Genomic DNA, 27,833 nt, shown 5'->3' on the forward strand with positions numbered 1-27,833 from the left:
CTCATCTTCGGCTGCAAAGAATATAATCAATTTGATTTCAGTATTGACCATCTGGTGATGTCCATGAGTAAAGTCTTCTCTTGTGTTGTTGGAAGAGGGTGTTTGCTATGACCAGCGTATTCTCTTGGAAAAACTCTTTTGTTAGCCTTTGCCATTCTTCATTTTGTACTCCAAGGCCAAATTTGCCTGTTACTCTAGGTATCTCTTGACCTCCTACTTTTGCATTCCAGTCCCCTATGATGAAAAGGGCATATTTTTTGTGTGTTAATTCTAGAAGGTCTTGTAGGTCTTCATAGAACCAATCAACTTCAGCTTCTTCAGCATTACTGGTTGGGACATAGACTTGGATTACTGTGATATTGAATGGTTTGCCTTGGAAATGAACAGAGATCATTTGGTGGTTTTTGAAGTTGCACCCAAGTATTGTATTTCTGACTCTCTTGTTGACTATGAGGGCTACTCCATTTCTTCTAAGGGATTCTTGCCCACAGTAGTAGATATAATGGTCATCTGAGTTAAATTCACCCATTCCAGTCCATTTTAGTTCACTGATTCCTAAAATGTCTGTGTACACTCTAGCCATCTCCTGTTTGATCACTTCCAATTTACCTTGATTCATGGACCTAACATTACAGGTTCCTATGCAATATTGTACTTTACAGGATCAGACTTTACTTCTATTACCAGTCAAATCCACCCCTGGGCATTGTTTTTGCTTTGGCTCCATCTCTTCATTTTTTCTGGAGTTATTTCTTCACTCTTCTCTAGTAGTGTTTTGGGCACCTACTGACCTGGGGAGTTTATCTTTCAGTGTCATATCTTTTGCCTTTTCATATTGTTCATGGGGTTCTCAAGGCAAGAATACTGAAGTGGTTTGCCATTCCCTTCTCCAGTGGACCACATTTTGTCAGAATTCTCCACCATATACCTGCTCAAATATTTCAAATGTTCTAATTTCTTGGTTATTCTCCTAGAGAATTTTTTATATACAAATAAACTCTCTTCTCCCACTTTAAAACATAATGTTTGTATTGATTTTCCTTTCCTCATCCATTTAATATAGTTTGTCTATTACTTAAGGAGATTTTTCATTCTTTTTTCTAGTCCATGTTGTCCCATTTTGCAGCTGTATCATAATTCCCAACACCAATGTTAAGTGGAGGGATGATTAATTATTCTCTTATTTTTTATTCTTCAATTCACAAGTTATTATATTGGTGAGAAATAATTGTGAATTTTCACAGCTGGGAAAATCTTAACTTTCTTTTTGGTTAGAAGACATTTGCTTTTATTGTTGCCTTTTGTTTTTAGATTAAAAAATACTGTATGATATAAACATCCCTCCCTCTTGAGTTTATTGTTTACTAATACTTTTTTTTTTTACAACAAAGCCATACATTTTATCTGCTATAGGCAATAGTGCTCTTCAGATCAAATACAGAGAACTATTTTTCTACACTTTTTGAAAAAACAGTATGAGCTTAGGCAGTAATAAATATTCCACATTTCATATGACAAAGTGCCAATTTCCCTTTTTATTGCTTTTTCTATTTCTATATATTCTCACATATATTTAATTCTTAAATATATTTATAACATTATTTAAACATTTCTAACACCTCATTACTTTTGGGAAGTCCTATAAATGGAGAAGGCATTCTCACCATTGTGTGAATTTGTAGTTACCAGTTGTCAGCTTTTTAAAAATCAAGTTAATTCAGTTTTGAAATATAAACTCTTTGATTTATAACTAAAATTTTTCTTTGCTGGGGAGGAAGCTGTTAATAAACTTCTTTTTTTCTGTACATAATCTTTTTCCTTGACTAGATGAACTATTTGAGTTAATAACTGAACAAAAATGTAAGATATTTCTTAGAGGAGACCAGTATTTCCCTTTTCCAAATTAATTTATTTTGCATATATGATTTCAGTAACATTGTATAATTTTCTACCTGGAGCCAATAAATAGAATTATTGCTACTCTTCCAATTAATCAGATTATATTAGCAACCTTCTGGAAATTACTAGGAACTTCAATAGAAAGAGAAAGTTGATACTTTAACTATGTTAAAAGTTGATATTCAAAGAGACTCTTCATTTAGGGCAGCAATTTATGAAATACCTTAACCATTATAGAAAACTTTCAACTAACAAGACTATATGGCAATATAGATTTTGTCAAGGCTTATCTTCCTGTAAGCAAGGGAACTTTTGCTTGGGGGACTTGCTTAGTATTGGTTAGCTAAAATGAACTCATAACTTACTACAAATAATTGTAATAGAAATTGTATAGTCAGTGATAAGGACTACTACTTATCAGGATAAATATTAGATATAGGATATTTTATATAATTTATGTAAGGTGTTCTCATGTTGGGGGTATTTTGTATTATAGTTGTCTGTGAGGATTATACAAGTACATGAGAATTCTGGAGAAGGGTGAGTGTTGGTGTGTGTTTATTTGAAAAATCTTTTTATGACTTCCATTGTATCATTTAGAGAAAGAGTTTAATTATCTACAGTTGATGACAGTAAGGATGAATTCATGATAAAATTGACGTTTTGGCATGATTTTGATATGAGTGGAGCATTTTTTACAGGTAAAGGTGGAGATAATTTTAAAAAATTGAACAAGGATTTTATTGAGGAAGAAGGCAAGTAAGTGATCTATGTTGTCTGCAAAATAGAGATAATATTGGAAAATAGTTAAAAATAACACCAGAAATGTTGGCTTGTGATCACATCTCAGGTCACATAGAAGTGGTTCTAACATCTTGGAATTTATTTGTTTAGTGCAATCCAATAAAAGCTGTACCCATGAAGATAAATATGGTGGTATGTGAAAAGACAGATGGGCTATAGGCCAACTTTGAATAGGACAAGTAGGGGACATGGAGTAATAAAAAAAAATCCATAGAGGTGACATGTAAAATGTTAATGCCATTAAATAAAAGGTGAATTTAAGGGTTTGAATTTGGGGAGTATTAACAATTTATCTTCATAACCTTTAAATTGTAATCAAATTATTTTCTGGGAGTTATTAGCATGTATAGGTAAAAATGATTATCACAACCATTGAAAAGAGGAAGGAAGATGTGAATTGGGGAATGTCTTCAATAAAAGTCTTGTTTAAAATGTTGGAAGTGGATAAGAGCATTTTAATGAAACCATGTAAGAGCTTGAAGTCAAAAGAAAAGGATAAGGTCATTTAGGAGCAGCTGAAGGATCAAAGCACAAAGCACAATAGGTAGAAATTCCACAAGATTTTGCAGTGATGGAGAAGTATGCAAAAGAAAATGTTTTGAGGGGGAGACCTAATAGAAGCTGTAGAGAAATTAAGAAATGCTGTAAAGATTATGTTCCCAAATTTTCATCCTCTGTTATCAAATAAAAGGAACATTATTAGGAGCAGTTGATGTTCATTGAACAAAGAATGAACTTTGATCATCTATAAGGTCTTTAAAATTTGGGTAAAATTTGTTACTTTAAAATTATACTTTTTTATCAGAGCAAAATCTAATAGCATATCTTGTGACAGAAATATATGCACATGTTCTCTACACAAAATATGGAGGATAATTTGCACTTCTAATTCCCACTTAAACTTTCTAAACTGGTTGATACCGTTTTTACATTACTAGAAGGAAAGTTGTTTCACTCTGAATATTCTGAACCCTTACTCTAAAGTAATAAGACAGATGAGATATTTACAAACATGAGATTTACTATAAAAGTAAGGCAAAAGACATATATATGTATAATATATATAGCATGAATTTATTTCTTACCCTTTGGAGCCACATGATGTCGCTGTCTACCATGAATACACTAGCTGCTATTCAAGTCCATTCCTCCCATTATTGCATCCTTCCAAGAGTGCTGAATGATGGCAGTCGCAGAAGAATTGAATTAACAGACTCGGGATCATACAATGTTTCATCTTAATGCCTAGACAAGATTTCCTGATGGAAATAAACCAGCAGGTATTTGAAATGGTTATTACACCTGAAGGTCGACTGAGATCCCGGTGTTTGTTGGTCTCGTTTCTTCTTCTTGCAGCCTGGGAAGCAGGGAACGGCCAGGTCCACTACTCGGTCCCGGAGGAGGCCAAACACGGCACCTTTGTGGGTCGCATTGCCCAGGACCTGGGACTGGAGCTGGCGGAACTGGTTCCCCGCCTGTTTCGGGTGGCATCCAAAGGCCGCGGGGACCTTCTGGAGGTAAATCTGCAGAATGGCATTTTGTTTGTGAATTCTCGGATCGACCGGGAAGAGCTGTGCGGACGGAGCGCGGAATGCAGCATCCACCTGGAGGTGATCGTGGACCGACCGCTGCAGGTGTTCCATGTGGAGGTGGAGGTTAAAGACATTAACGACAATCCTCCTGTGTTCCCGGTAAAGGAACAAAGAGTGTTGATTTACGAATCTAGGCTGCCAGATTCTTTGTTTCCACTAGAGGGCGCATCGGATGCAGATGTGGGGTCAAATTCTATCTTAACCTACAGACTCACTTCCAACGAAAATTTCGCACTGGATGTGAAAACAAACAGTGATGACAGTACACAAATTGGGCTCGTGTTAAGGAAATCCTTGGACAGAGAGGAAGTGCCCGAACATAACTTACTCCTCATGGCCACTGACCAAGGCAAACCTGAGCTCACTGGCACTGTTCAGCTGCTGATTACCGTACTGGATGTGAATGACAATGCTCCCAATTTTGGACAATCTGAATATGAAGTAAAGATCTTTGAAAACTCAGATAACGGAACAATCGTTATCCGAGTGAATGCTTCTGATAGGGATGAAGGAGCGAATGGGGAAATATCATATTCTTTTAATAATCTTGTTCCAGCCACTGTTAGTAACCAGTTTAGAATAGATGCGAATACTGGCGAAATAGTTATTCAAGGGAACTTAGATTATGAAAATATGAATTTATACAAAATCCGTATTGAAGCGACGGACAAAGGCCACCCTCCCATGGCTGGTCATTGCACCGTTTTAGTGAAAGTCTTGGATAAAAATGATAATGTCCCTCAGATTGCATTGACTTCCTTATCCTTGCCCGTCCAAGAGGATGCTCAATTCGGTACTGTCATAGCCCTAATTAGCGTGTCCGATCTGGACTCAGGTCCCAATGGGCAGGTGACCTGCTCTCTGACGCCCTATGTTCCCTTCAAACTGGTGTCCACCTTCAAGAATTACTATTCACTAGTGCTGGATAGCACCTTGGACCGAGAAAACGTGGCTAACTATGAAGTGGTTGTGACCGCAAGGGACGGGGGTTCGCCTTCGCTGTCGGCAACGGCCAGCGTGTCCGTGGAGGTGGCCGACGTGAACGACAACGCGCCCGCGTTCGCGCAGCCCGAGTACACGGTGTTCGTGAAGGAGAACAACCCGCCCGGCTGCCACATCTTCACGGTCTCGGCGCGGGACGCGGACGCGCAGGAGAACGCGCTGGTGTCCTACTCGCTGGTGGAGCGGCGGGTGGGCGAGCGCGCGCTGTCGAGCTACGTGTCGGTGCACGCGGAGAGCGGCAAGGTGTACGCGCTGCAGCCGCTGGACCACGAGGAGCTGGAGCTGCTGCAGTTCCAGGTGAGCGCGCGCGACGCGGGCGTGCCGCCCCTGGGCAGCAACGTGACCCTGCAGGTATTCGTGCTGGACGAGAACGACAACGCGCCCGCGCTGCTGCCGCCCGGGCCAGGCGGAGGACCCAGCGCGCTGAGCCAGGTGGTGTCGAGGTCCGTGGGTGCGGGCCACGTGGTGGCGAAGGTGCGCGCGGTGGACGCCGACTCGGGCTACAACGCGTGGCTGTCTTACGAGCTGCAGCTGGCGGCGGGTGGCGCGAGCAGCCCGTTCCGCGTGGGGCTGTACACTGGCGAGATCAGCACGACGCGCGCCCTGGACGAGGCGGACGCGCCGCGCCAGCGCCTGCTGGTGCTGGTGAAGGACCACGGCGAGCCGGCGCTGACGGCCACGGCCACCATGCTGCTGTCGCTGGAGGACAGCGGCCAGGCACCCAAGGCCTCTTCGCGGGCCTTGTCTGGTGCAGCTGGCGCAGAGACGGCGTTAGTGGATGTGAACGTGTACCTGATCATCGCCATCTGCGCGGTGTCCAGCCTGTTTGTGCTCACGCTGCTGCTGTACACGGCGCTGCGGTGCTCGGCCCCGCCCAGCGAGGGCGCGTGCGGGCCCGTGAAGCCCAGGCTGGTGTGCTCTAGCGCGGTGGGGAGCTGGTCTTTCTCTCAGCAGAAGCAGCAGAGGGTGTGCTCTGGGGAGGGGCCGCCCAAGACCGACCTCATGGCCTTCAGTCCCAGCCTACCAGCCTGTCCAGTAGTGGCGGATATCGGCGAGCATCAGGATTTAAAGGATGATAGTCTTTCCAAAGTAAGTCTGAGTTTTCATAATTAACAGTTGATTTTTAAAAATGTTTTCATTATTTTCCTTGGGTTTATGTTTAAATTTTCCTATTTCAACAAATTGAGTAATTTTGCATTATATACATCTTTTCTTCTTCGTTATTATAATCTCTTTGTTTTTTTAAACTTGAGTAGAGTGGAATCAGACATTATTAAAACATCATTCTACACGTCAAGATTTTTGTCGCAATACTCAAAATTTCCTTAATCATTTGTGATACATTTAAAATATACATTGGTAGTATTTTTCCTTATTAATTTTGTAGACTTTGATTACTTTGCATTTGAACTTCAGGAGAGTTATTTCACCGTCATTTTATTTCAACATCACTTTATTATAGTTCTATCCTTCAGCCTCCTTCTTCCTTCCTTTCCTTCTTCTTCTCTGTCTCTCTTTTCTTTGATGCTTCTGCTTGGCCAACACTCTTGATTATCCACTTTGTTTAATGACTGTCTTCAACATATCTTAAATCTAGATTCCTTTTTGGGCCTGGTGATTCCAAGAGTCCAAGAGTCTGTAGTGCTCATTTACTATTGGCCTTTTAAACTATTTAGAGACAAAGTACATTATAATAGTTATCCGGATAACTATTATTCTTCTTTTAAAATTTTTGTTTATTTATTGCTTTGCTGGATCTTCATTACTGTGTGGGGTTTTCTCTAGTTTTGGGGAGCAAGGGCAACTCTCTAGATGTGGAGCATGGGCTTCTCATTGTAAAGGCTTCTCTTTTTGCAGATCACAGGTTCTAGAGCTGGTGGGCTCAGTATTTGCAGCTCCTGGACTCTAGTGCACAGGCTCAATAGTTGTGGTTCATGGGCTTAATTGCTCTGGGCATGTGGGATCTTCCTGGATCAAGGATCAAACCCATGTCTCCTGCATTAGCAGGCAGATTCTTTACCTCTGAGCCTCCAGTGAGGCCCAGAATACTTCTGATTGGGATGAAAAAGTGAATGGGGAAATTTCACACTCTTTCAACTACCATGTGATACACTTGTTATTGCTCAGCTTATCAGGGATCCAAATATTTGACAATAATTCAATAGAATGTGGACTTTGACCAAGTAAATTCATGTAAAATGTGCATTGAGTTCTCAGACACTGAAAACCCCTTATTTATGTTTGACTTTTATTTGGTAGGCTCCTTTTCATGGAGAGTTTATTTCTTCTGATTTAATGCTTTCATTATTCATTCTGTATTATGACTTAAAGTATTCACCATTTCTCTACATGCAAGGAATGGATAGTAGTGTAAGTTTTGAAAATGATGCTGTGCCAAGAATCATTGAGTTAACAAGACCCAGCCCCTGGCTTCGAGAAGTTGGTAGAAAAATAGAGATATCTGTCATACATAAATATGATCATCTTAGAAGGCTGAATATTATAACAGGTACAAGAAATGTAAATCACTGTGAGTGGATTGAACAGAAATAACTGCCTATTTTTCTTTTTGAAGAAGCCCTTCAAGAGGTATGATATTTTTAGCGGTTTGTAAATGGGAAAGTTTCCTTTGAGAGAATACTGAGTGTAATAGGTATTCTTGGGAACAGAAGAACTTAATGAAATGAGTACATACAAAATCCCAAGTGTGCCTGGACACAGAGAATAGTCTGTTTTGGTTAAAACATATGGTTCCCATAGGAAAGAGTATGCGATAAAGCAGGAAAAGTAATGTGAGAAAAATTTCTTGGGTAATTTGAGTACTTCACTAAGAAGTTTTGACTCACCTCTTGTTATTTGAAAGCTATCAAAAATGTGAATCAATAGGAATAAAAGGTGTTTTTCACTAAGATGACTGCCAGGATTAACAGAAGGATAAAGGAGTTGTGACAAGATGACACAATAAGAAGCTATTGCAATAATTCAGGACAGCAACAATATTTAAAACCCATTTAGGCACAGGTAAAACTTGGAAAGCATTAGAATACAGATGTTAATTATTTTATTTGCATTGGGAACATAGGGGTGAAATATTTTTAAAAAACACCTCACTCTGTTAAGTAGAAGTAAAGAGGATAAAACACCGCAAGCTTGATTAAAAGTCCGCTTTTTTAAGAATGTGGATTATTTCCTTATATTCCTTGCCTCCCCAAACAAACAACCTTTCTAAGTTTTTCCTCCATTAGATTCTTGAGATCCTGGGTCCCTAGAGAGACCAGGAATTTTCTTAAAATAAATTGAAATTTATTTCAGAAAAATTGAATTTTCTGAACTGTAAACTAGGGATTTTAAAATTTACTATTGCTAACATAATTCAATTTGTCACTAATATTTTTATCCTAATTTTAAACGTTTTGTAAAGAACATATTTTCAAGGCATGAGGAAACCACAATTATGGTCATATTAAATATTAGGCACATAAGTCTTCTAATACAGCCTTAAGCAAGCATGAGAAATATGGTCCTACGCTTTAAGAAAAATAAAGAAAAATTCAGAGGTTGAAATAAAACCTCGTGTCCTAATAATACAAAGCTGATTTTTTAATTCGTACTTACTATTTGGGCCACATGATGTCGCTCTTTACTGTGAAATTCTCTCAATTGAAGACAGAATTAAGTCACATTGGAAAGAGTCTCCACTCTGTTTTAATATTCGGAGGTTGAACAATCGCGAACACATCATGAAAATAAAGAGGGGATAAGAAGATTCCTCTAAATTTTGGAACAAGATACACTGATTGGAAGAAAATCCCAACAATTTGAGATGTACTCAAATCTAGGTGACTTGGGGAACCGGCAGCTATTGCTATTTTTTATAATTCTCTCGATCTGGAAGACAGCAAGTGGCCAGGTCCGCTACTCGATCTTGGAAGAGGCCAGACACGGCACCTTCGTGGGCCACATTGCCCAGGACCTCGGGCTGGAGCTGGCAGAGCTGGTGCCGCGCCTGTTCCGGGTGGCCTCCAAAGACCTCGGGGACCTTCTGGAGGTAAATCTACAGAATGGCATTTTGTTTGTGAATTCTCGGATCGACCGTGAGGAGCTGTGCGGGCGGAGCGCGGAGTGCAGCATCCACTTGGAGGTGATCGTGGACCGGCCGCTGCAGGTGTTCCACGTGGAGGTGGAGGTGAAGGACATTAACGACAATCCTCCTGTGTTCCAGGGGACACAAAAGAATCTGTTTATCGCGGAATCCAGGCCGCTTGACTCTCGGTTTCCACTAGAGGGCGCCTCAGACGCAGATATCGGGGAGAACGCTCTGTTGACTTACAGGCTGAGCTCCACTGAGTATTTCTCTTTGGAGGTACCAACCACCGACCAACAGGTAAAACCTCTCAGTCTTGTATTACGCAAACCTTTAGATAGGGAAGAGTCTCCGGAACTTCATTTAGTGCTCACGGCCACTGACAGAGGCAAACCTGAGCTGACTGGCACCGTTCAGTTACTCATCAACGTGCTAGACGCCAATGACAACGCTCCAGTTTTTGATAGAACACTCTATGCTGTGAAATTAGCAGAAAACGTCCCTAATGGAACGTTGGTAATTAAACTTAACGCCTCAGATTTAGACGAAGGCTTGAATGCGGATATTATTTATTCATTCCCTAGTGACGCTTCTCCTGATATAAATTTTAAGTTCTACATAGACCCTGTAAGTGGGGAAATTACAGTTGCAGGACACATCGATTTTGAAGAAAGAAAAACCTACAAAATCCGAGTAGAGGCGACTGATAAAGGCTACCTATCCCTGACTGGTCACTGTACAGTTCTTGTGGAAGTTTTGGACGCTAATGACAATCCTCCAGTGTTGACTGTCACTTCCCTGTCCCTTCCTATCTCAGAGAATGCTCAGCCAGGCACAGTCATCACCTTGATTAACGTATCTGACCGAGATTCTGGAGCAAATGGACAGGTGACCTGTTCTCTGACGCCTCATGTCCCCTTCAAGCTAGTGTCCACCTTCAAGAATTACTATTCGCTGGTCCTGGACAGTGCCTTGGATCGTGAGAGCGTAGCGAACTATGAAGTAGTGGTGACTGCGAGGGATGGGGGCTCGCCTTCGCTGTCGGCCACGGCCAGCGTGTCCGTGGAGGTGGCCGACGTGAACGACAACGCGCCCGCGTTCCCGCAGCCCGAGTACACGGTGTTCGTGAAAGAGAACAACCCGCCCGGCTGCCACATTTTCACCGTGTCGGCGCGAGACGCGGACGCGCAGGAGAACGCGCTTGTGTCCTACTCGCTGGTGGAGCGGCGGGTGGGCGAGCGCGCGCTGTCGAGCTACGTGTCGGTGCACGCGGAGAGCGGCAAGGTGTACGCGCTGCAGCCGCTGGACCACGAGGAGCTGGAGCTGCTGCAGTTCCAGGTGAGCGCGCGCGACGCGGGCGTGCCGCCCCTGGGCAGCAACGTGACCCTGCAGGTGTTCGTGCTGGATGAGAACGACAACGCGCCTGCGCTACTGCCGCCCGGGCCAGGCGGAGGACCCAGCGCGGTGAGCCAGGTGGTGTCGAGGTCCGTGGGCGCGGGCCACGTGGTGGCGAAGGTGCGCGCGGTGGACGCCGACTCGGGCTACAACGCGTGGCTGTCTTACGAGCTGCAGCCGGCGGCGGGTGGCACGAGCAGCCCGTTCCGCGTGGGGCTGTACACCGGCGAGATCAGCACGACGCGCGCCCTGGACGAGGCGGACGCGCCGCGCCAGCGCCTGCTGGTGCTGGTGAAGGACCACGGCGAGCCGGCGCTGACGGCCACGGCCACCGTGCTGCTGTCGCTGGAGGACAGCGGCCTGGCGCCCAAGACCTCTTCGCGGGCGTTGTCTGGTGCAGCTGGCGCAGAGACGGCGTTAGTGGATGTGAACGTGTACCTGATCATCGCCATCTGCGCGGTGTCCAGCCTGTTGGTGCTCACTCTGATGCTGTACACAGCGCTGCGGTGCTCGGCCCCGCCCAGGGAGGGCGCGTGCGGGCCCGTGAAGCCCAGGCTGGTGTGCTCCAGCGAGGTGGAAAGCTGGTCTTACTTGCAGGAGAGGCGACAGAGGGTGTGCTCTGGGGAGGGGCCACCCAAGACCGACCTCATGGCCTTCAGCCCCAGCCTGCCTCCATTCCCAGGTGCTGAAGCCATAGGCAAACAGCAAGACCTAGATCATTGCACGGAAGTAAGTCTTTTACATTTATATTATAATTATTTACAATGAAATTTCATAATTACTTTAAAGCTATTTCATATATTTTCTTTTTAAAATGTATTGCAAATTTCACAGTTTTATATTTAAACATTATTGTGGTTTATAAATATCTACAATTAATCATTAGTTTCCCCAGATTTATTGAGAAATAGTTGTTGTATAACATTCCCCATAAGGGGTAAAAGATGATAATTTTATATACATGTATATAGTGAATTTAGTTGCAGTTTCTCAGTACTATCAGACATTATTAACTATTTCTACAAGTTAGATTTCTCATCAAATTAAAATTTTCCTTGGATGAATTTCTTATTGGATATGATTTTATCCTCTGCAATACCTCACTTTATGAACACTAAGAACATCCAGTGTACATGTATTCCTCCACATAGCATTTATTTTTCATGATTACATGATATGTGTACTTTTTAACCTTCACATGGTATATTTTGATAATACTGAAGTATTGTTTGGTGATTAGTTTTAATTTACTCACTTAAGATCAGAGTCCATACATTTCATTTCATTTTCTTCTCCTTCTTACTGTTGGTATATAGATATACAGATATATCTACAACTTTATATGTACTATTTCAACCCGGGTCTCTGATATTTGGGTTTATTCTTTACTGTCTGAGCCACCAGGGAAGCCTTTTTTTATATAGAGTTTCTCTATTGGCATATCAAGCAGTTTAGTTATGTTGTTTTTCAGTTGCTAAGTCATGTGCAACTCTGCAACCTCATGAATTGCAGCACAGCAGGCTTCCCTGTCCTTCAGCATCTCTGGGAGTTTGCTCTAACTCATGTCCATTGAGTCAGTGATGCTATCCAACCATCTCATACTTTGTTGTCCCTTTCTCCTCTTGCCCTCAATCTTTCCCAGCATCAGGGTCTTTTCTAATGAGTCAGCTCTTTGGCTGTTTGCATCAGGTGCCCAAATATTGGAGCTTCAACATCAGTCCTTCCAATGAATATTCAGGGTTTATTTCCTTTAGGAAACTGATTTGATCTCCTTGCTGTCTAAGGGATTCTCAAGTTTTCTCTAGCACCACAATTTGAAAGCCTCAATTCTTCCACATTCAGCCTTCTTCATGGTCCAACTCTCACATGCATACATGACTACTGAGAAAACCATAGCTTTGATTATCTGGACCTTTGTTGGCAAAGTGACATCTTTGCTTTTTAATAACTGTCTAGCTTTGTAATAGCTTTCCTTCCAAGGAGCAAGCATCTTTTAGTTTAATGGCTGCAGTCACCATCCACAGTGATTTTGGAGCCCAGGAAAATAAAATCTGTCACTATTTCCACATGACTATTTGCCATGAAGTGATGGAACAGGATGCCATAATCTTAGTTTTTTGAATGTTGAGTTTTAAGCCAGGCTTTTCACTCTCCACTTTCACCCTCATCAAGAGGCTCTTTAGTTCCTCTTTGCTTTCTGCCATTAGAGTAATGTCATCTGCATATCTGACTTTAGTTATAAAGAATAATAATTTCTTCTCAAAATTTAAATGTTTTCATCCTATTTTTATTATAGACCAGAAGTTGTAAAAATAGGTAATAAAAAACAGGAATAATAAAAATAGGACCTATCAGGTTATTCCTTGGAGTCCAATGTTTAGAACTCAGTGCTTTCACTACTGGAGACCAAAGTTTGTCAATCCCTAATAGGAGGAATGAGACTCTGCAAACTACTCAGCCAAACAAAGAAAAAACCCCCAAAGAGAAAATACACAAAAAACTCACCATACAAAATCCTGTCAATACAATATCAAATAGATCATTTTACCATTTCAAGATATATACTTTATTATCAGATAATTTTTATCATGTCAATCATTTAATATGTTTTGAGGATGTAAATATAGTAAATAATTGCATTTAGACTGATAAAATCTACTTAACTCCAATTATTAATATTGAATAAAATACTATCAGCCCTTTGTAGATGAGTTGGAGTAGTGTGGGAAAATATTTTGCATTGATTTTTATTTTATATATGACTTAGAAAAATATTTTGAATAGAAGAAGTATGTATTAATGCCATTCTTGGTGACCAAATGACAAGATTATAAATTTTCATTACATAGAACATGCAGATGTTGCTGCTGCTGCTGCAAAGTCGCTTCAGTCATGTCTGACTCTGTGCGATCCCATAGACAGCAGCCCACCAGGCTCCCCCTTCTCTGGGATTCTCCAGGCAAGAACACTGGAGTGGATTGCCCTTTCCTTCTCCAATGCATGAAAGTGAAAAGTGAAAGTGAAGTCACTCAGTCATGTATGACTCTTAGCGATCCCATGGACTGCAGCCTACCAGGCTCCTGGCCATGGGATTTTCCAGGCGAGAGTACTGGAGTGGGGTGCCATTGCCTTCTCCAATGCAGATGTTAGGACCCATTAATTCAAATAAAGCTTTTTAGTGTTATAGAGTAAAATTTTGAAAGTCCAAGAAAGTTTATTAGTTTGCCATTTCATGTTTTCATTATTTTGCTTCTTCTTGTCTTTTAAAAATATTTTTTCTTATAACTCTTTGACCTGCCTTGATGTTAATCAGACAGCCATAGATTTTGAGCATCTTCCTTTGGAGAAAATGGTGGAATTTAGTGAAATAGAATGAAGGGTTTCTGGTATTCTCAATTCTTATAACTTGTTGTTAACATACTTCTTCATCTTATTATCAGTTATGGTCAGCAATATAATAATTTGTGACCTCATGTTATTTCCTTTGATCAATTGTAAGTAATCTAAAACCAGTGTTATCTTGCAGTTTATTTTATATTTCTTACAATGCCATCGCTGCCTATATTTGGTTATTAAAAGTACATGACATAAAAGGAATAATTTTAATTTTAGTCTTCAACTTAAATGGCTGTGTATTGTTATATATGCTTATTTTTATTGTACTGCTTGAATCAAGTATGGAGCTTTAACCTTGTGAAAGTGATGGTGCTCTTAGATTTCCTAATCCATGCTTATCTGATTCTCAGGTATAACTTTAATCACTCAATTCTCCTCCTGTTTATTTTTTAAAAATCCCTTACTTAGAAATAAAGACTGTTTCCACCACCTACCATTTACTTGACAACTCTCATAATTTCAATCATTTTAGTTCTGTGTTCCTCCAACTCTCTAATTGGTATTTGAATTTCAGTTTGGAAGTATGCCTATCACAAAGAGGGAGTCAAAATCTACATCTGTATTTTAATACTTTTCACTATTTTATCAATGCAGAGCTTTTAGCTATTAAATATTTCTTAACTGAAAGGCACCAGAGCTCAGTTATTAAATACTGTGAACCCTGAAGCATCCTGTATCCAAATTTCATCTCTATGAATTTTTCTTCATATAATGTTTATTAAAGCATCTGTTATTTCATTTCCTTGGCTTCACATCCTATGAATGATGAATGAGTTCTATTGTATAGAATTTTTGTATCAAGTAAATATTTTAAAAATTGCTTGTAAAACTATGGCAAGTACTATGTGCATAAGACAATTTGATTACTATTATTCAAAAGAGCACAAGGAGTTCATATTTGGAAATGGAAAAACTAAAATATTTGAAAGTCATTATGACCTTCCATATTACTCTTATGTAAAAATCATCTTTGTGAGGTTATTTTCAGATTAACCTAGAATGTCTCAATGCTTTGAATTCTTTGGGGTAGAATAAAAAATTCATCTAAAAATCAGTTGTTACAGGTTTTGGAAAGTTCAATTAGCACTCTGGGTATAGAAAATCTTTTTGGATCTAGAAAGTTATTTAGATAAAACCTCCTTAGGGAAAGTCTAGACTATCTTGTATGGACAGTGATGTATTTTTCCATGCTTATAAATTGCTTCAAATCAGAAGTCTGAGAATGTGTTTGAAATCTTTGTTCTTTTCCATCAGTAGTGTTTCCTTTTCCTTAAAAAGAAATACACAATATGTCTTATTGATGATTTAAAAATTAGCAGTACTTACTTCCTACTAACTAAGGAAGTAAGCCATATATAGAGAGTGTTATAGAATAACTTACATGAGTCATACAAGTTGAAAGAAGATATTAAAACAGGTATAAAAGTGGGGCTGCAGTTGAAAGAAAATCATTCCTTATTTGCATTTTTAAAGGAACACTTGGAAGGGTCATGGTGTTTTCAAATGAGTAAATTTCCCCTGAACACTTCGGTGAAGGAGAAAATTAAGCAAACTTGAAGACACCCACAGGCCTCAATTGACTGGAAACATGGAATAATCCATTTTGATGAAAACATATGGTTCACATAAAATAAAGGCAAAAAAGTGATATGAAAATATCTCTTAATTTTGAGTACTAGACTAAGTCACTTTGAATAGTAGATTAAGAAATTTGGATTCTTCAGAAGTTAGTTGGGAGCTAGCAAAAGATTTTAAGCAAGGAAGTCAACAATGTATTTCAAAAGTTTGGATGGAAAGAAAATCTAGGAAGTTACTGCAATAATCAAGGATAACAGCATTAAGTTAAAATGTTTCTTAGCTTGCTGTAGGTATATGAAAGAAAGGAAAGATATATAGAAGCATCAGTGGCACCATAAACTGATAATTTTTCCTCTACCAATTAAACTTTAAAAAAATTTCATATTGGAGTATAGTTGACTTATGCCTTTACTCTTGAGAGGCACTAAAATATAGATGCTAGTAATCTATTTGCTGTTTGAAATGAGAGTAGAATTCACAAGGGAACTTTCCTTGTTAAGTAGATACTAAGAAGGAAGAATCCCAAGCATAGCTTCAAAACCGGAAACTGGCCTAAGTACTAAAGATGAACAATAATGAAATTAAAATATATTATGAAAAGACAGAATATAAACTATATTGGGGATTTAAAAAAATATTCATAAGGCTTGGAAAAATTGAACTATATAGACATAGGCATGCAACACATTTATGGAAACAAGTTATATAATTTCTAATAAAAATATAGAATAGTATCTTGGTACACAATATAGTGAAGCAAATTCTGTTCTTATTTTACATACATTCAATTCATAAAATTACTTAAGAAAATACCCAGTTAATTGCTCAATTTCCTAAATTATTTTTTCAGACATGAGAGAGTTTCTTTCTCAACGGTAGGGTTTCCTAGAGACCCCGGAAATAGTCACCAAAATGTTATAGCCAAAACCCTAAATCTATAAATGTGGAAGATCCTGAATTACAAGACCCAAAATTACATCTCCACATTAAAATTCCTGGTTGTTCAATCATTTTTATTTTTACTTCATTTCTGTGATTATTTTAAAATTGTGTGAATGTTTTCTCAGGTGACAAAAGTTCACAATTTTGGTTTATACTAAACTTTCAGAGGTACTTAGTTTGCTAGAATGCCTCCAACAAGACACAAATACTGTTCTCTATTTCATTAAAGATTAAGAAAAAATTCAGAGAAGGAAGTAAAATTTCTCAGGATAAGGTAAAATGTTCAGCCATGGAGTATGTACTTACTTTTTGGGCCACGTGATGTCACTCTCCGCCGAGAAATTCTCTGACCCAAGGCGACCGCCATCTTTGAGGCTTAGGAAAGATGCTCGAGTCTTTTATAGTTTCCTAGTGCAGAACAATGACGAACACAGCAGGATGGAACTGACGGAATCAGAAGATTTCCCTTAATATTGAGAAATTTTTCGCTAAGAAGAAATAAGCTTGACTATTTGAAATGCTGTGCGCAAGTCAAGGCAACCAAGGGAACCGGAATCTACTACTACTGTTTGTTACCCTCGCAGCCTGGGAGACAGGGAGTGCCCAGGTTCGTTATTCAGTTATGGAGGAGGCCAAACATGGCACCTTCGTGGGCCACATCGCCCAGGACCTAAGGCTGGAGCTGCAAGAGCTGGTGCCCCGCCTGTTCCAGTTGGATTCCAAAGGTCTTGGGGAACTTCTGGAGGTAAATCTGCAGAATGGCATTTTGTTTGTGAATTCTCGGATCGACCGGGAGGAGCTATGCGGGCGGAGCGCGGAGTGCAGCATCCACTTGGAGGTGATCGTGGACCGGCCGCTGCAGGTGTTCCACGTGGAGGTGGAGGTGAAGGACATTAACGACAATCCTCCTGTGTTCCAGGGGACACAAAAGAATCTGTTTATCGCGGAATCCAGGCCGCTTGACTCTCGGTTTCCACTAGAGGGCGCCTCAGACGCAGATATCGGGGAGAACGCTCTGTTGACTTACAGGCTGAGCTCCACTGAGTATTTCTCTTTGGAGGTACCAACCACCGACCAACAGGTAAAACCTCTCAGTCTTGTATTACGCAAACCTTTAGATAGGGAAGAGTCTCCGGAACTTCATTTAGTGCTCACGGCCACTGACAGAGGCAAACCTGAGCTGACTGGCACCGTTCAGTTACTCATCAACGTGCTAGACGCCAATGACAACGCTCCAGTTTTTGATAGAACACTCTATGCTGTGAAATTAGCAGAAAACGTCCCTAATGGAACGTTGGTAATTAAACTTAACGCCTCAGATTTAGACGAAGGCTTGAATGCGGATATTATTTATTCATTCCCTAGTGACGCTTCTCCTGATATAAATTTTAAGTTCTACATAGACCCTGTAAGTGGGGAAATTACAGTTGCAGGACACATCGATTTTGAAGAAAGAAAAACCTACAAAATCCGAGTAGAGGCGACTGATAAAGGCTACCTATCCCTGACTGGTCACTGTACAGTTCTTGTGGAAGTTTTGGACGCTAATGACAATGCTCCTAAGTTGACTATCAAAACTCTCTGGCTCCCCGTCAAAGAGGATGCACAGCTGGGGACAATCATCGCCCTGATCAGTGTGATTGACGGAGATGAAGGTGAAAATGGACAGGTGACCTGTTCTCTGACGCCTCATGTCCCCTTCAAGCTAGTGTCCACCTTCAAGAATTACTATTCGCTGGTCCTGGACAGTGCCTTGGATCGTGAGAGCGTAGCGAACTATGAAGTAGTGGTGACTGCGAGGGATGGGGGCTCGCCTTCGCTGTCGGCCACGGCCAGCGTGTCCGTGGAGGTGGCCGACGTGAACGACAACGCGCCCGCGTTCGCGCAGCCCGAGTACACGGTGTTCGTGAAGGAGAACAACCCGCCCGGCTGCCACATTTTCACCGTGTCGGCGCGAGACGCGGACGCGCAGGAGAACGCGCTTGTGTCCTACTCGCTGGTGGAGCGGCGGGTGGGCGAGCGCGCGCTGTCGAGCTACGTGTCGGTGCACGCGGAGAGCGGCAAGGTGTACGCGCTGCAGCCGCTGGACCACGAGGAGCTGGAGCTGCTGCAGTTCCAGGTGAGCGCGCGCGACGCGGGCGTGCCGCCCCTGGGCAGCAACGTGACCCTGCAGGTATTCGTGCTGGACGAGAACGACAACGCGCCCGCGCTGCTGCCGCCCTGGTCTGGCGGAGGACCCAGCGCGCTGAGCCAGGTGGTGTCGAGGTCCGTGGACGCGGGCCACGTGGTGGCGAAGGTGCGCGCGGTGGACGCCGACTCGGGCTACAACGCGTGGCTGTCTTACGAGCTGCAGCCGGCCGCGGGCGGCGCACGCAGCCCGTTCCGCGTGGGGCTGTATACCGGCGAGATCAGCACGACGCGCTCCCTGGACGAGGCGGACGCGCCGCGCCAGCGCCTGCTGGTGCTGGTGAAAGACCACGGCGAGCCGGCGCTGACGGCCACGGCCACCGTGCTGCTGTCGCTGGAGGACAGCGGCCAGGCGCCCAAGGCCTCTTCGCGGGCGTTGTCTGGTGCATCCGGCGCAGAGACGGCGTTAGTGGATGTGAACGTGTACCTGATCATCGCCATCTGCGCGGTGTCCAGCCTGTTTGTGCTCACGCTGCTGCTGTACACGGCGCTGCGGTGCTCGGCCCCGCCCAGCGAAGGCGCGTGTGGACCCCTGAAGCCCAGGCTGGTGTGCTCCAGCGCTGTGGGAAGCTGGTCTTTCTCTCAGGAGAGGCGACAGAGGGTGTGCTCTGGGGAAGGGCCGCCCAAGAACGACCTCATGGCCTTCAGCCCCAGCCTACCTCCGTGTCCTGGATCTGTAGCCAACGATCCACAGGCTTCTTTGGACTCCCCTGGTAAGGTGGGTTATTCTAATATTTTATTTTTCATTTTTGCATTCCGTCTTGAAACATATCTTAAGTATCTTCTATGGTATATTAGAATGGTTTTCATCCATTTATCCTAGTTCTGCCAGGATGTTTAAATTTATTTGCAGAAAGTGAATATCTTTATTTATTTTTTTTGAGTTTTTTGTTTGTACTTTAATAGAGAATTATTATAAACCATGGATTAAACAGATATTTATTGAGACTGAATTCATTTTGTTTAGAACCTGTTCTGGGCATATTGAATTCCTGATCCCTTGTTGCTACCTTAGCTGAAAACTATTAGGTGTAAACAGATTTGGTCGTTACACTTTAAGTAAACGGCAACACCATTGTAAACTATGCATGGTGCTGTAGTCTTAATTCTTTTGTTTTTAAGCAACCTCATAGCAGGTATAGTGAGTGGGCTTCCCTGGTGGCTCAGATGGTAAAGTGTCTGTCTGCAATGTTCGATCCTTGGTTCTGGAAGATCCCCTGGAGAAGGAAATGATAAGCTACTCTAGTACTCTTGCCTGGAAAATCCCATGGACACAGGAGCCTGCGGTAGCAAAAAGTTGGACACGACTGAGCAACTTTACTTTTACTTTACTTTACTAGAGCAGGTATATGAGTAACCATGATCTTGTTAACTTTGTAGTTGTCTACCTTTTTGGAGACATGGTGGTCAGCACTAATTAGTATCTGTAAATCAATGAGCAACTTCCTCTATACCTAGAAAAGAGAGGCTTTACTTTAGGAATCTGGTTTTGAATATAAGTGTTTCAAATATAACTCATTCCCTCTTGTTAAAAAAAATTTTTTTTACATTGTCTGACAGTGTAGTTCACAAGAAAATGTTGTTTAAGAATCTTTTCTACCACTTAGAGAATTTCCTGAAATTCATGTTTTATCTGATATTGAAAATACTTCCTGAAAGGTACTCTCTTTCCTCAAGAAGACTTTCTGCTTTTAATTTTTTTTCTGTTAGTGATATAATAATGCTCAAGCATTAAAAATATATCTACATTCTGCACTTTGAATTCTCTTGAAAGTAACTGTATGGAACTTAAGCAGTTTAGAAGAGGATTTTTTTTTCATTTAAATAGTCCAAAAGACAGAAATCTGTAGATGAGGTTGTACACCTTTAAATTTATTACATGTAAAAGTTACATTTCTTGGACTGCGGCTTGTGAGTTTCAAATTGGTGGTTCTCCACACTCTATGGTTAGTCTGAACATTCATTTTCTTTTCTAATTTATATTTAAAAACTTCCTTTACTCTTGCATTGTAGTTTTGTAATGCACCTTGTATTTCTATTCAGAGATTTTATTCTTTATTGTGTCAGGTGTTTTACAAGGTATTTCTTAGTTAAAAACTCAGCAGAGGAAAATCAGAATGGCTTTGAGAGTACAGCCACCATATAACCATATATGTGCTAGTAAAATCTCTTAAAATAAAACACTTCAGTGCTTTTCTTTTTTCCAAAGAACACATTTGGTATATGCTACAAAGCAATCTACTTCTTTTAATTCTGTTTATTTCAAAACTTCAGTATTTTCTGAACTCCTGTCATAAAACCCATGTCTATTGGCATAACTCACTTTATATCCAGACTTATACTTTCAATTATTTCTGTCTGTGTACTTTTCAGTTTCCATATGCCGCCTGTATGTGGGTCCAGGTATTTGATTATGTTATATGGATTGAGGGATACTAGAAATGTCATTTGCTTTCCCCCTAAATTCCCACCACTCTTCTAGTATCTTAGACCTAGTATTATTCATTAAGTACTTATTACATCTTCTATAATTATACATTTTATTCTTTATCATTTTTAATTGTATCAATGTAATTAGTAATTTAGTCCCTTATACTAATCTTTTATTCCCTCCCAGAATACGGGTTATCATTGTGTGCAAATTTTCAAATCAGTAAACATCTTACTAATTGATTTTTTGGGTCATCAGGAAGCATGAGCACAGTATATTTCAGGGAACTGGGAAGTTCCAAAACAGGGGGAAAGTCCAAAACAGAGAGTTGAGAGCTTAGAAGACACTTCAGTGTTTCGCCTACCTAGTAACTATCCCTCTGTTTATCTGTAGATAACATTCTTCACTTTAAGCCAGAATCACGAGACCAACAATGAAGCTCCCCTATGCCAGTCCCTGAATTGTAGTGTCAAGATAGGGCTAACTAAAGTTATGACATTTAGACACTTTTGAGAGTGAAAGGGGCACTATATAGATTTATAGAAGAATGCAGACAAACATAGAGGGTATCCAGGCAGACTGGGGTCTGTGGTCAGCCTCAAAACTGAACATTCTGGTTCCCAGACATCACCTCAAATTTCTGAAATTACCAGTAAAATTTGTATTTTAACAAGCATTCCAGGTAACTCTTATCCAACTGAAGTTTTAGATGCAATAGCTCTAATGAGTTGCTTGGGAAAGTACATTCTTATTATTTGACAAGATGTAACTTAACTACACTACTTTTTATTCATTATTGGAGATTTATATTGGGACATTTATGCTATTAATTGGTTCAAAAATGCTCATTAACAGCAATGGAATTTACCTTATATCATTATCTTGTGTTGAGATGATTAATCAATGATAAACTTATTTTTAAACTTCAGATAGTATTGATAGCTCACACTGAACATTGCTATTATGGATGGATAAATGAACTCATTTAAATTTTTATTATGTTTTGTAAGAATAGTAACTCTTAAAATCAGGATTTGAATAGACTTTGACACTAGAATCATTCTAGAGGGGTATAGGACCATAAAATCAGAATTTAGTAGCATACATACATCAGTGAATTAATTGACCCTCATTTCTATAAATTTTCATATTCATAAATATTCTATTTCCAGCTCTTAATAACTGTAAGAGTTCAAAATTATTGATTTCTTTAAAAAATAAAAATATAATTAAAGAAATTATCCTTTAGATCAGACAAAACTCCTAAGTTTTCCTTTTTGGAAAAGGAGAAACTTCAGGTTTTATCGTTAGTGTAGGTGTATTAATTGAGAATTTCAGTTACTGAATATTTGATTCCAAGAATTTTGAGATAAAATATTTTTACCACAGGCAATGAAAAACTATTGAAACACAAAATTATTAGATAATGCCAAAACTCTATATTTGGGGTATTTGAAAAAACATAAATATGACAAAGATGAAGTCTCTGAAAGTAGAAATCAAAGTATAAAATTATTTTATTTAAAATCATAATTAAGATTTTTTGCTCATGTAAGATGTGTATAAAAAACTGAAACTTCCCCCTCTATAAGTAACTTCTCAATACAAGCACTTTTCTGTTCCTTAAAGACAGGAACACTGCTCAGCCTGTGCAGTAGCAGTAGTAAAGGCTTTATAGGGTGACACCATTCTATAGGTAACAGTTTTTCCCAAAGAGCCAATTTTGGTCTTGAACATTATGAAAACAAGGTGGCTAAAGTGAGCTCTGAGAGTAACAGCCATTTATGAAACATTCACTGTCCTTAAAGTACTATCCTAGGCACTTCATATATCATAATTCATGTGACCACCATATTATTATTGATCTTCTATGAATGTTATCAAAGTGAAACTGAGATGGAGAGGTTAGATTATTTTCCCTAAGCCACACAGCTAGTAAGTTGAAGACTAGGAATAAGAAGAGAGGAATTTCTGATGTTGAAGCCTGTGACCTTCTCTCTGCATCCAGTGATGATTGGCATTTAGAAGTTGCAAATACCTGACAGAGAATTGATGATTGAAATTAGTGTCTGAATAAGGTTTATTTAATATCAAGATAATGATGAAGAGAGTGAATTGTGTTAGAAGTTGAAGAATTAAATTCGTTATCCAACAAAATGCTAGTACACTCAGTATTATACAAATATGAAAAGTTATCTTCAAATTTAGCTAATGGCAATCATGGTTGGAAGGAATTACTTCTGGGTGCTTTGCCATTCAAGAAAATGCTGCACTGCATATGGACAATGATTATTATATACAAAAGAAACATGATGTGTCTTTGAAAGTTCATAAAGATACGAATTTGTGAAAATAGAATGAAAAGATACGAATGAGTTGTTAAACTCATGGAATTGTACTTACACATTAAGCCACCGGATGTCGCTGTCTTCCACAAAAATGGCTTTTCAGAACAGACTCATAATGCTGTTTCTCAAGGACGAGGAAGGAGCTACATTCGGAGATCTCAGTCATTTCGATAAAATTGAATGTAAGATATGGAATAGGAAAATTCGGAGCGTGCGGGTGTGTTCTACACGACCCAGTTATTGATTTGTAAAACAGAAGAAGGGTATGATGTTGGTCTACAGACCCAGCGGTCTGAGCACCCGGCGCCTGCTTCTCTCCTTTCTGTTTGTTGCAGCTTGGGACGCTGGGAGCGGCCAGGTCCATTACTCGGTCGCGGAGGAGGCTAAACACGGCACTTTCGTGGGTCGCATCGCTCAGGACCTGGGGCTGGAGCTGGCGGAGCTCGTGCCCCGCCTGTTCCGGATTGCATCCAAAGGCCGCGGGGACTTTCTGGAGGTAAATCTGCAGAATGGCATTTTGTTTGTGAATTCTCGGATCGACCGGGAGGAGCTGTGCGGGCGGAGCGCGGAGTGCAGCATCCACCTGGAGGTGATCGTGGAACAGCCGCTCCAGGTATTCCACGTGGAGGTGGAGGTGAAGGACATTAACGACAACCGGCCGGTTTTCTCCACCTCAGAACAAAAGCTCTCAATTCTGGAATCTCAACCGCTTGACTCTCGATTTCCTCTAGAAGGCGCATCTGATCCGGATATTGGAGAGAATGCAATGCTTACTTACGGACTCAGTTCAAATGAGTTTTTCACTCTTGATATTATAAACAAAAAGGACAAAGGCAAATTACCAGTGCTTGTTTTAAGCAAACTGCTGGATCGTGAAGAAAACCCTCAGCTTCGGTTGTTATTAACGGCAACTGATGGAGGCAAACCTGAACTTACCGGATCTGTTACTCTGCTGATCCTGGTGTTAGATGCCAATGACAATGCACCTGTATTTGACCAAACCGTGTACGAAGTTAAGATGTATGAAAATTCAGCGAACCAGACATTAGTCATTTGGCTAAATGCTTCTGATGCGGATGAAGGGATAAACAAGGAAGTAATATATTCATTTAGCTCTTTGGTTCCACCCCACCATAAGAAGGAAATTTTTAATTAATGAAAGAACGGGAGAAGTAAGAATCAACGATGCCATTGACTTCGAAGATAGTAACACTTACGAAATTCATGTAGATGTGACAGATAAAGGAAACCTACCCATGGTTGGTCACTGCACCATCCTAGTGGAAATCCTGGATGAAAATGATAATTCACCTGAGGTGGTTGTCACTTCTTTGGCTCTCCCGGTGCGAGAGGATGCTCAAGTAGGTACCGTCATATCCCTGATCAGTGTGTCCGACCGTGACTCCGGTGCCAACGGGCAGGTGACCTGCTCACTAACACCTGAAAGCCCCTTCAAACTAGTGCCCACCTTCAAGAATTACTATTCACTCGTGTTGGACAGAGTCTTGGATCGCGAGAGCGTGGCGAACTATGAGGTGGTGGTGACTGCGAGAGATGGGGGCTCGCCTTCGTTGTCGGCCACGGCCAGCGTGTCCGTGGAGGTGGCCGACGTGAACGACAACGCGCCCGCGTTCGCGCAGCCCGAGTACACAGTGTTCGTGAAGGAGAACAACCCGCCCGGCTGCCACATCTTCACCGTGTCGGCGCGAGACGCGGACGCGCAGGAGAACGCCCTGGTGTCCTACTCGCTGGTGGAGCGGCGGGTGGGCGAGCGCGCGCTGTCGAGCTACGTGTCGGTGCACGCGGAGAGCGGCAAGGTGTACGCGCTGCAGCCGCTGGACCACGAGGAGCTGGAGCTGCTGCAGTTCCAGGTGAGCGCGCGCGACGCGGGCGTGCCGCCCCTGGGCAGCAACGTGACCCTGCAGGTGTTCGTGCTGGACGAGAACGACAACGCGCCCGCGCTGCTGCCGCCCGGGCCAGGCGGAGGACCCAGCGCGCTGAGCCAGGTGGTGGCGCGGTCGGTGGGCGCGGGCCACGTGGTGGCGAAGGTGCGCGCGGTGGACGCCGACTCGGGCTACAACGCGTGGCTGTCGTACGAGCTGCAGCCGACCGCGGGCGGCGCACGCAGCCCGTTCCGCGTGGGGCTGTACAGCGGCGAGATCAGCACGACGCGCGCCCTGGACGAGGCGGACGCGCCGCGCCAGCGCCTGCTGGTGCTGGTGAAGGACCACGGCGAGCCGGCGCTGACGACCACGGCCACCGTGCTGCTGTCGCTGGAGGACAGCGGCCAGGCGCCCAAGGCCTCTTCGCGGGCGCTGTCTGGTGCATCCGGCGCAGAGACGGCGTTAGTGGATGTGAACGTGTACCTGATCATCGCCATCTGTGCTGTGTCCAGCCTGTTGGTGCTCACGTTGCTGCTGTACACGGCGCTGCGGTGTTCGGCGCCGCCCAGGGAGGGCGCGTGCGGGCCGGTGAAGCCCAGGCTGGTGTGCTCCAGCGCTGTGGGGAGCTGGTCTTACTCTCAGCAGAAGCAGCAGAGGGTGTGCTCTGGGGAGGGGCCGCCCAAGACCGACCTCATCGCCTTCAGTCCCAGTCTTCCGCCGTGTCCGCAACCAGAGGTGGAAGTGGAAGAACAGTCCATTGGAGGCGACCACTCTGTCAAGGTGGGTTATTGCTTTTGTATTGTCATGCTTTGCTGCGTGAATATTTTATTTTACCCCGTTTTCCCGCCTCAAATATATTTCTTGCAGGATCTTTATCTTTTGTCTAAAGAACTTATATTTCTATAAAATATCTCAAACATTTCTTGTAATAAGTTTTGTAATATTGTTTTTTTTTCTTCTAAAAATTCACTTTGTATTTTTACAGTACCCTCTGCATCACCTTTTGGTTGATACTTCAATTTTTAGTAAATGCCATGTATAGTAAATTCATTTATATTTTCCAGTACAAATATTTGGTGTAGGTTGTAGGTTTTGATGTTTTTTCCAAAAACCAGTATCTTTTTATGTTACAAATATTTGTAAGAAAAGTACTTTATTATTAAATCTAAAATTTGAAATGACCCTATTGCATTAACAGAAAGACTGCTATGATCAACTCCCTTTGTGGGAAAACTGGGTTTTGCTCCTTAAATAAAGAACATGTGTAGTGCAACATAACTTTTAATGCATACTTGAACTTTAGTGTTTACACCTTGGAGTATGTAGACTGGGAGATAGTTCATAAAATATGTCCTAATCAATGGAATTAAGTGTTTTGGACTAAAAATATTTTTCATTTTTGTTTTTATTTATTTTATACTGATTTTACATTTTAATGGGACAATATCTTCCAGTGGCTCTGTTGTTAAGATAAATATATTTTTTATCTTTTAAAATATTTTGTTGTACTGAGTCTTCATTGTTGTGTAGACTTTTCTCTAGTTGTGGTGAGTAGGGCTTCCCCTCTAATTGCTGTGCATAGGTTTCTCATTGCAGTGACTTCCCTTTGCAGTGAATTCCCTTTGCAAAGCACAGGCTTTTGGGCTCATGAGCTTCAGTAGTTGAAGCACGTGGGTCAGTAATTGCCACTTCAGAGCTCTGGAGCACAGGCTCAGTAGTTGTGGTGCATGGGCTTACTTGCTTGGCAGCATGTGGAATCTTCCCAGAGGAGGGATGGAACCCATATCTTCTATATTAGCAGGCAGATTCTTTACCACTGAGCCACCAGGGAAGCCCTACACAAATATTTTTAACAATTCTGTGGACAGTTGCTTTCATTCAATTCAGAAGGACTGATTTTTAGAATGAAGTCATAATAATTTCCTGAGTCAAGGATTACTCTCACCCCCTCCCCCTGGGAGCCACCCAGCTTGAGTGAGGGATCTTAATTTCTCCAGGAGGGATGGAACCAGAGCCTGCTGCTGGGGAATTACTGAATCTTAACCTTTGGACCACTAGGGAAATCCCCAAGGATTGCTTATAACATTCTTGCCAAAAAGGAGTTAGTCCATTTGTTTTGAAACTATAACATCTTATTTTTATAACTCTGTTTAATGTGCTCTGTATTAGATGGCATTAAAATGAGGCAAATTATTAGTATCCCTGGTTCTCAATGGCTTAGCATTTGTGATAGCCTGTTTCAAGATGAGTGAAGAACCCACAGGTTTATTAATATATTGTAGTAATTTAGCT

General features: G+C 41.8%; 2 protein-coding genes and 1 pseudogene across 6 annotated transcripts in view; all 3 read left to right on the forward strand.

The window, feature by feature from the left end:
• The window catches only part of LOC105611202 (protocadherin alpha-2-like), a 179,299-nt gene that overhangs the window by 32,800 nt on the left and 118,666 nt on the right, over window positions 1–27,833 (forward strand).
• Window positions 1–27,833, forward strand: part of LOC101122274 (protocadherin alpha-C2) — a 204,419-nt gene that overhangs the window by 25,623 nt on the left and 150,963 nt on the right. Inside the window, exon 1 of one of the 5 annotated variants that reach the window (XM_060416528.1) lies at window positions 3,857–6,386. The exons of 2 other annotated variants lie outside the window; for them this stretch is intronic. In XM_060416528.1, the coding sequence (XP_060272511.1) occupies window positions 3,945–6,386 (2,442 nt within the window). In that variant the 5' untranslated portion in view covers window positions 3,857–3,944. Of the gene's footprint in view, window positions 1–3,856; window positions 6,387–8,994; window positions 11,506–17,054; window positions 19,598–27,833 lie in introns of those variants that run through there. 2 more of the 5 variants (XM_060416529.1, XM_042250583.2) reach the window with 2 other exon arrangements.
• On the forward strand, window positions 23,737–27,173 carry LOC105615370 (protocadherin alpha-10-like; annotated as a pseudogene).

Source organism: Ovis aries, chromosome 5 (genome assembly GCF_016772045.2).
Source record: "Ovis aries strain OAR_USU_Benz2616 breed Rambouillet chromosome 5, ARS-UI_Ramb_v3.0, whole genome shotgun sequence".
NCBI lineage: Eukaryota > Metazoa > Chordata > Mammalia > Artiodactyla > Bovidae > Ovis > Ovis aries.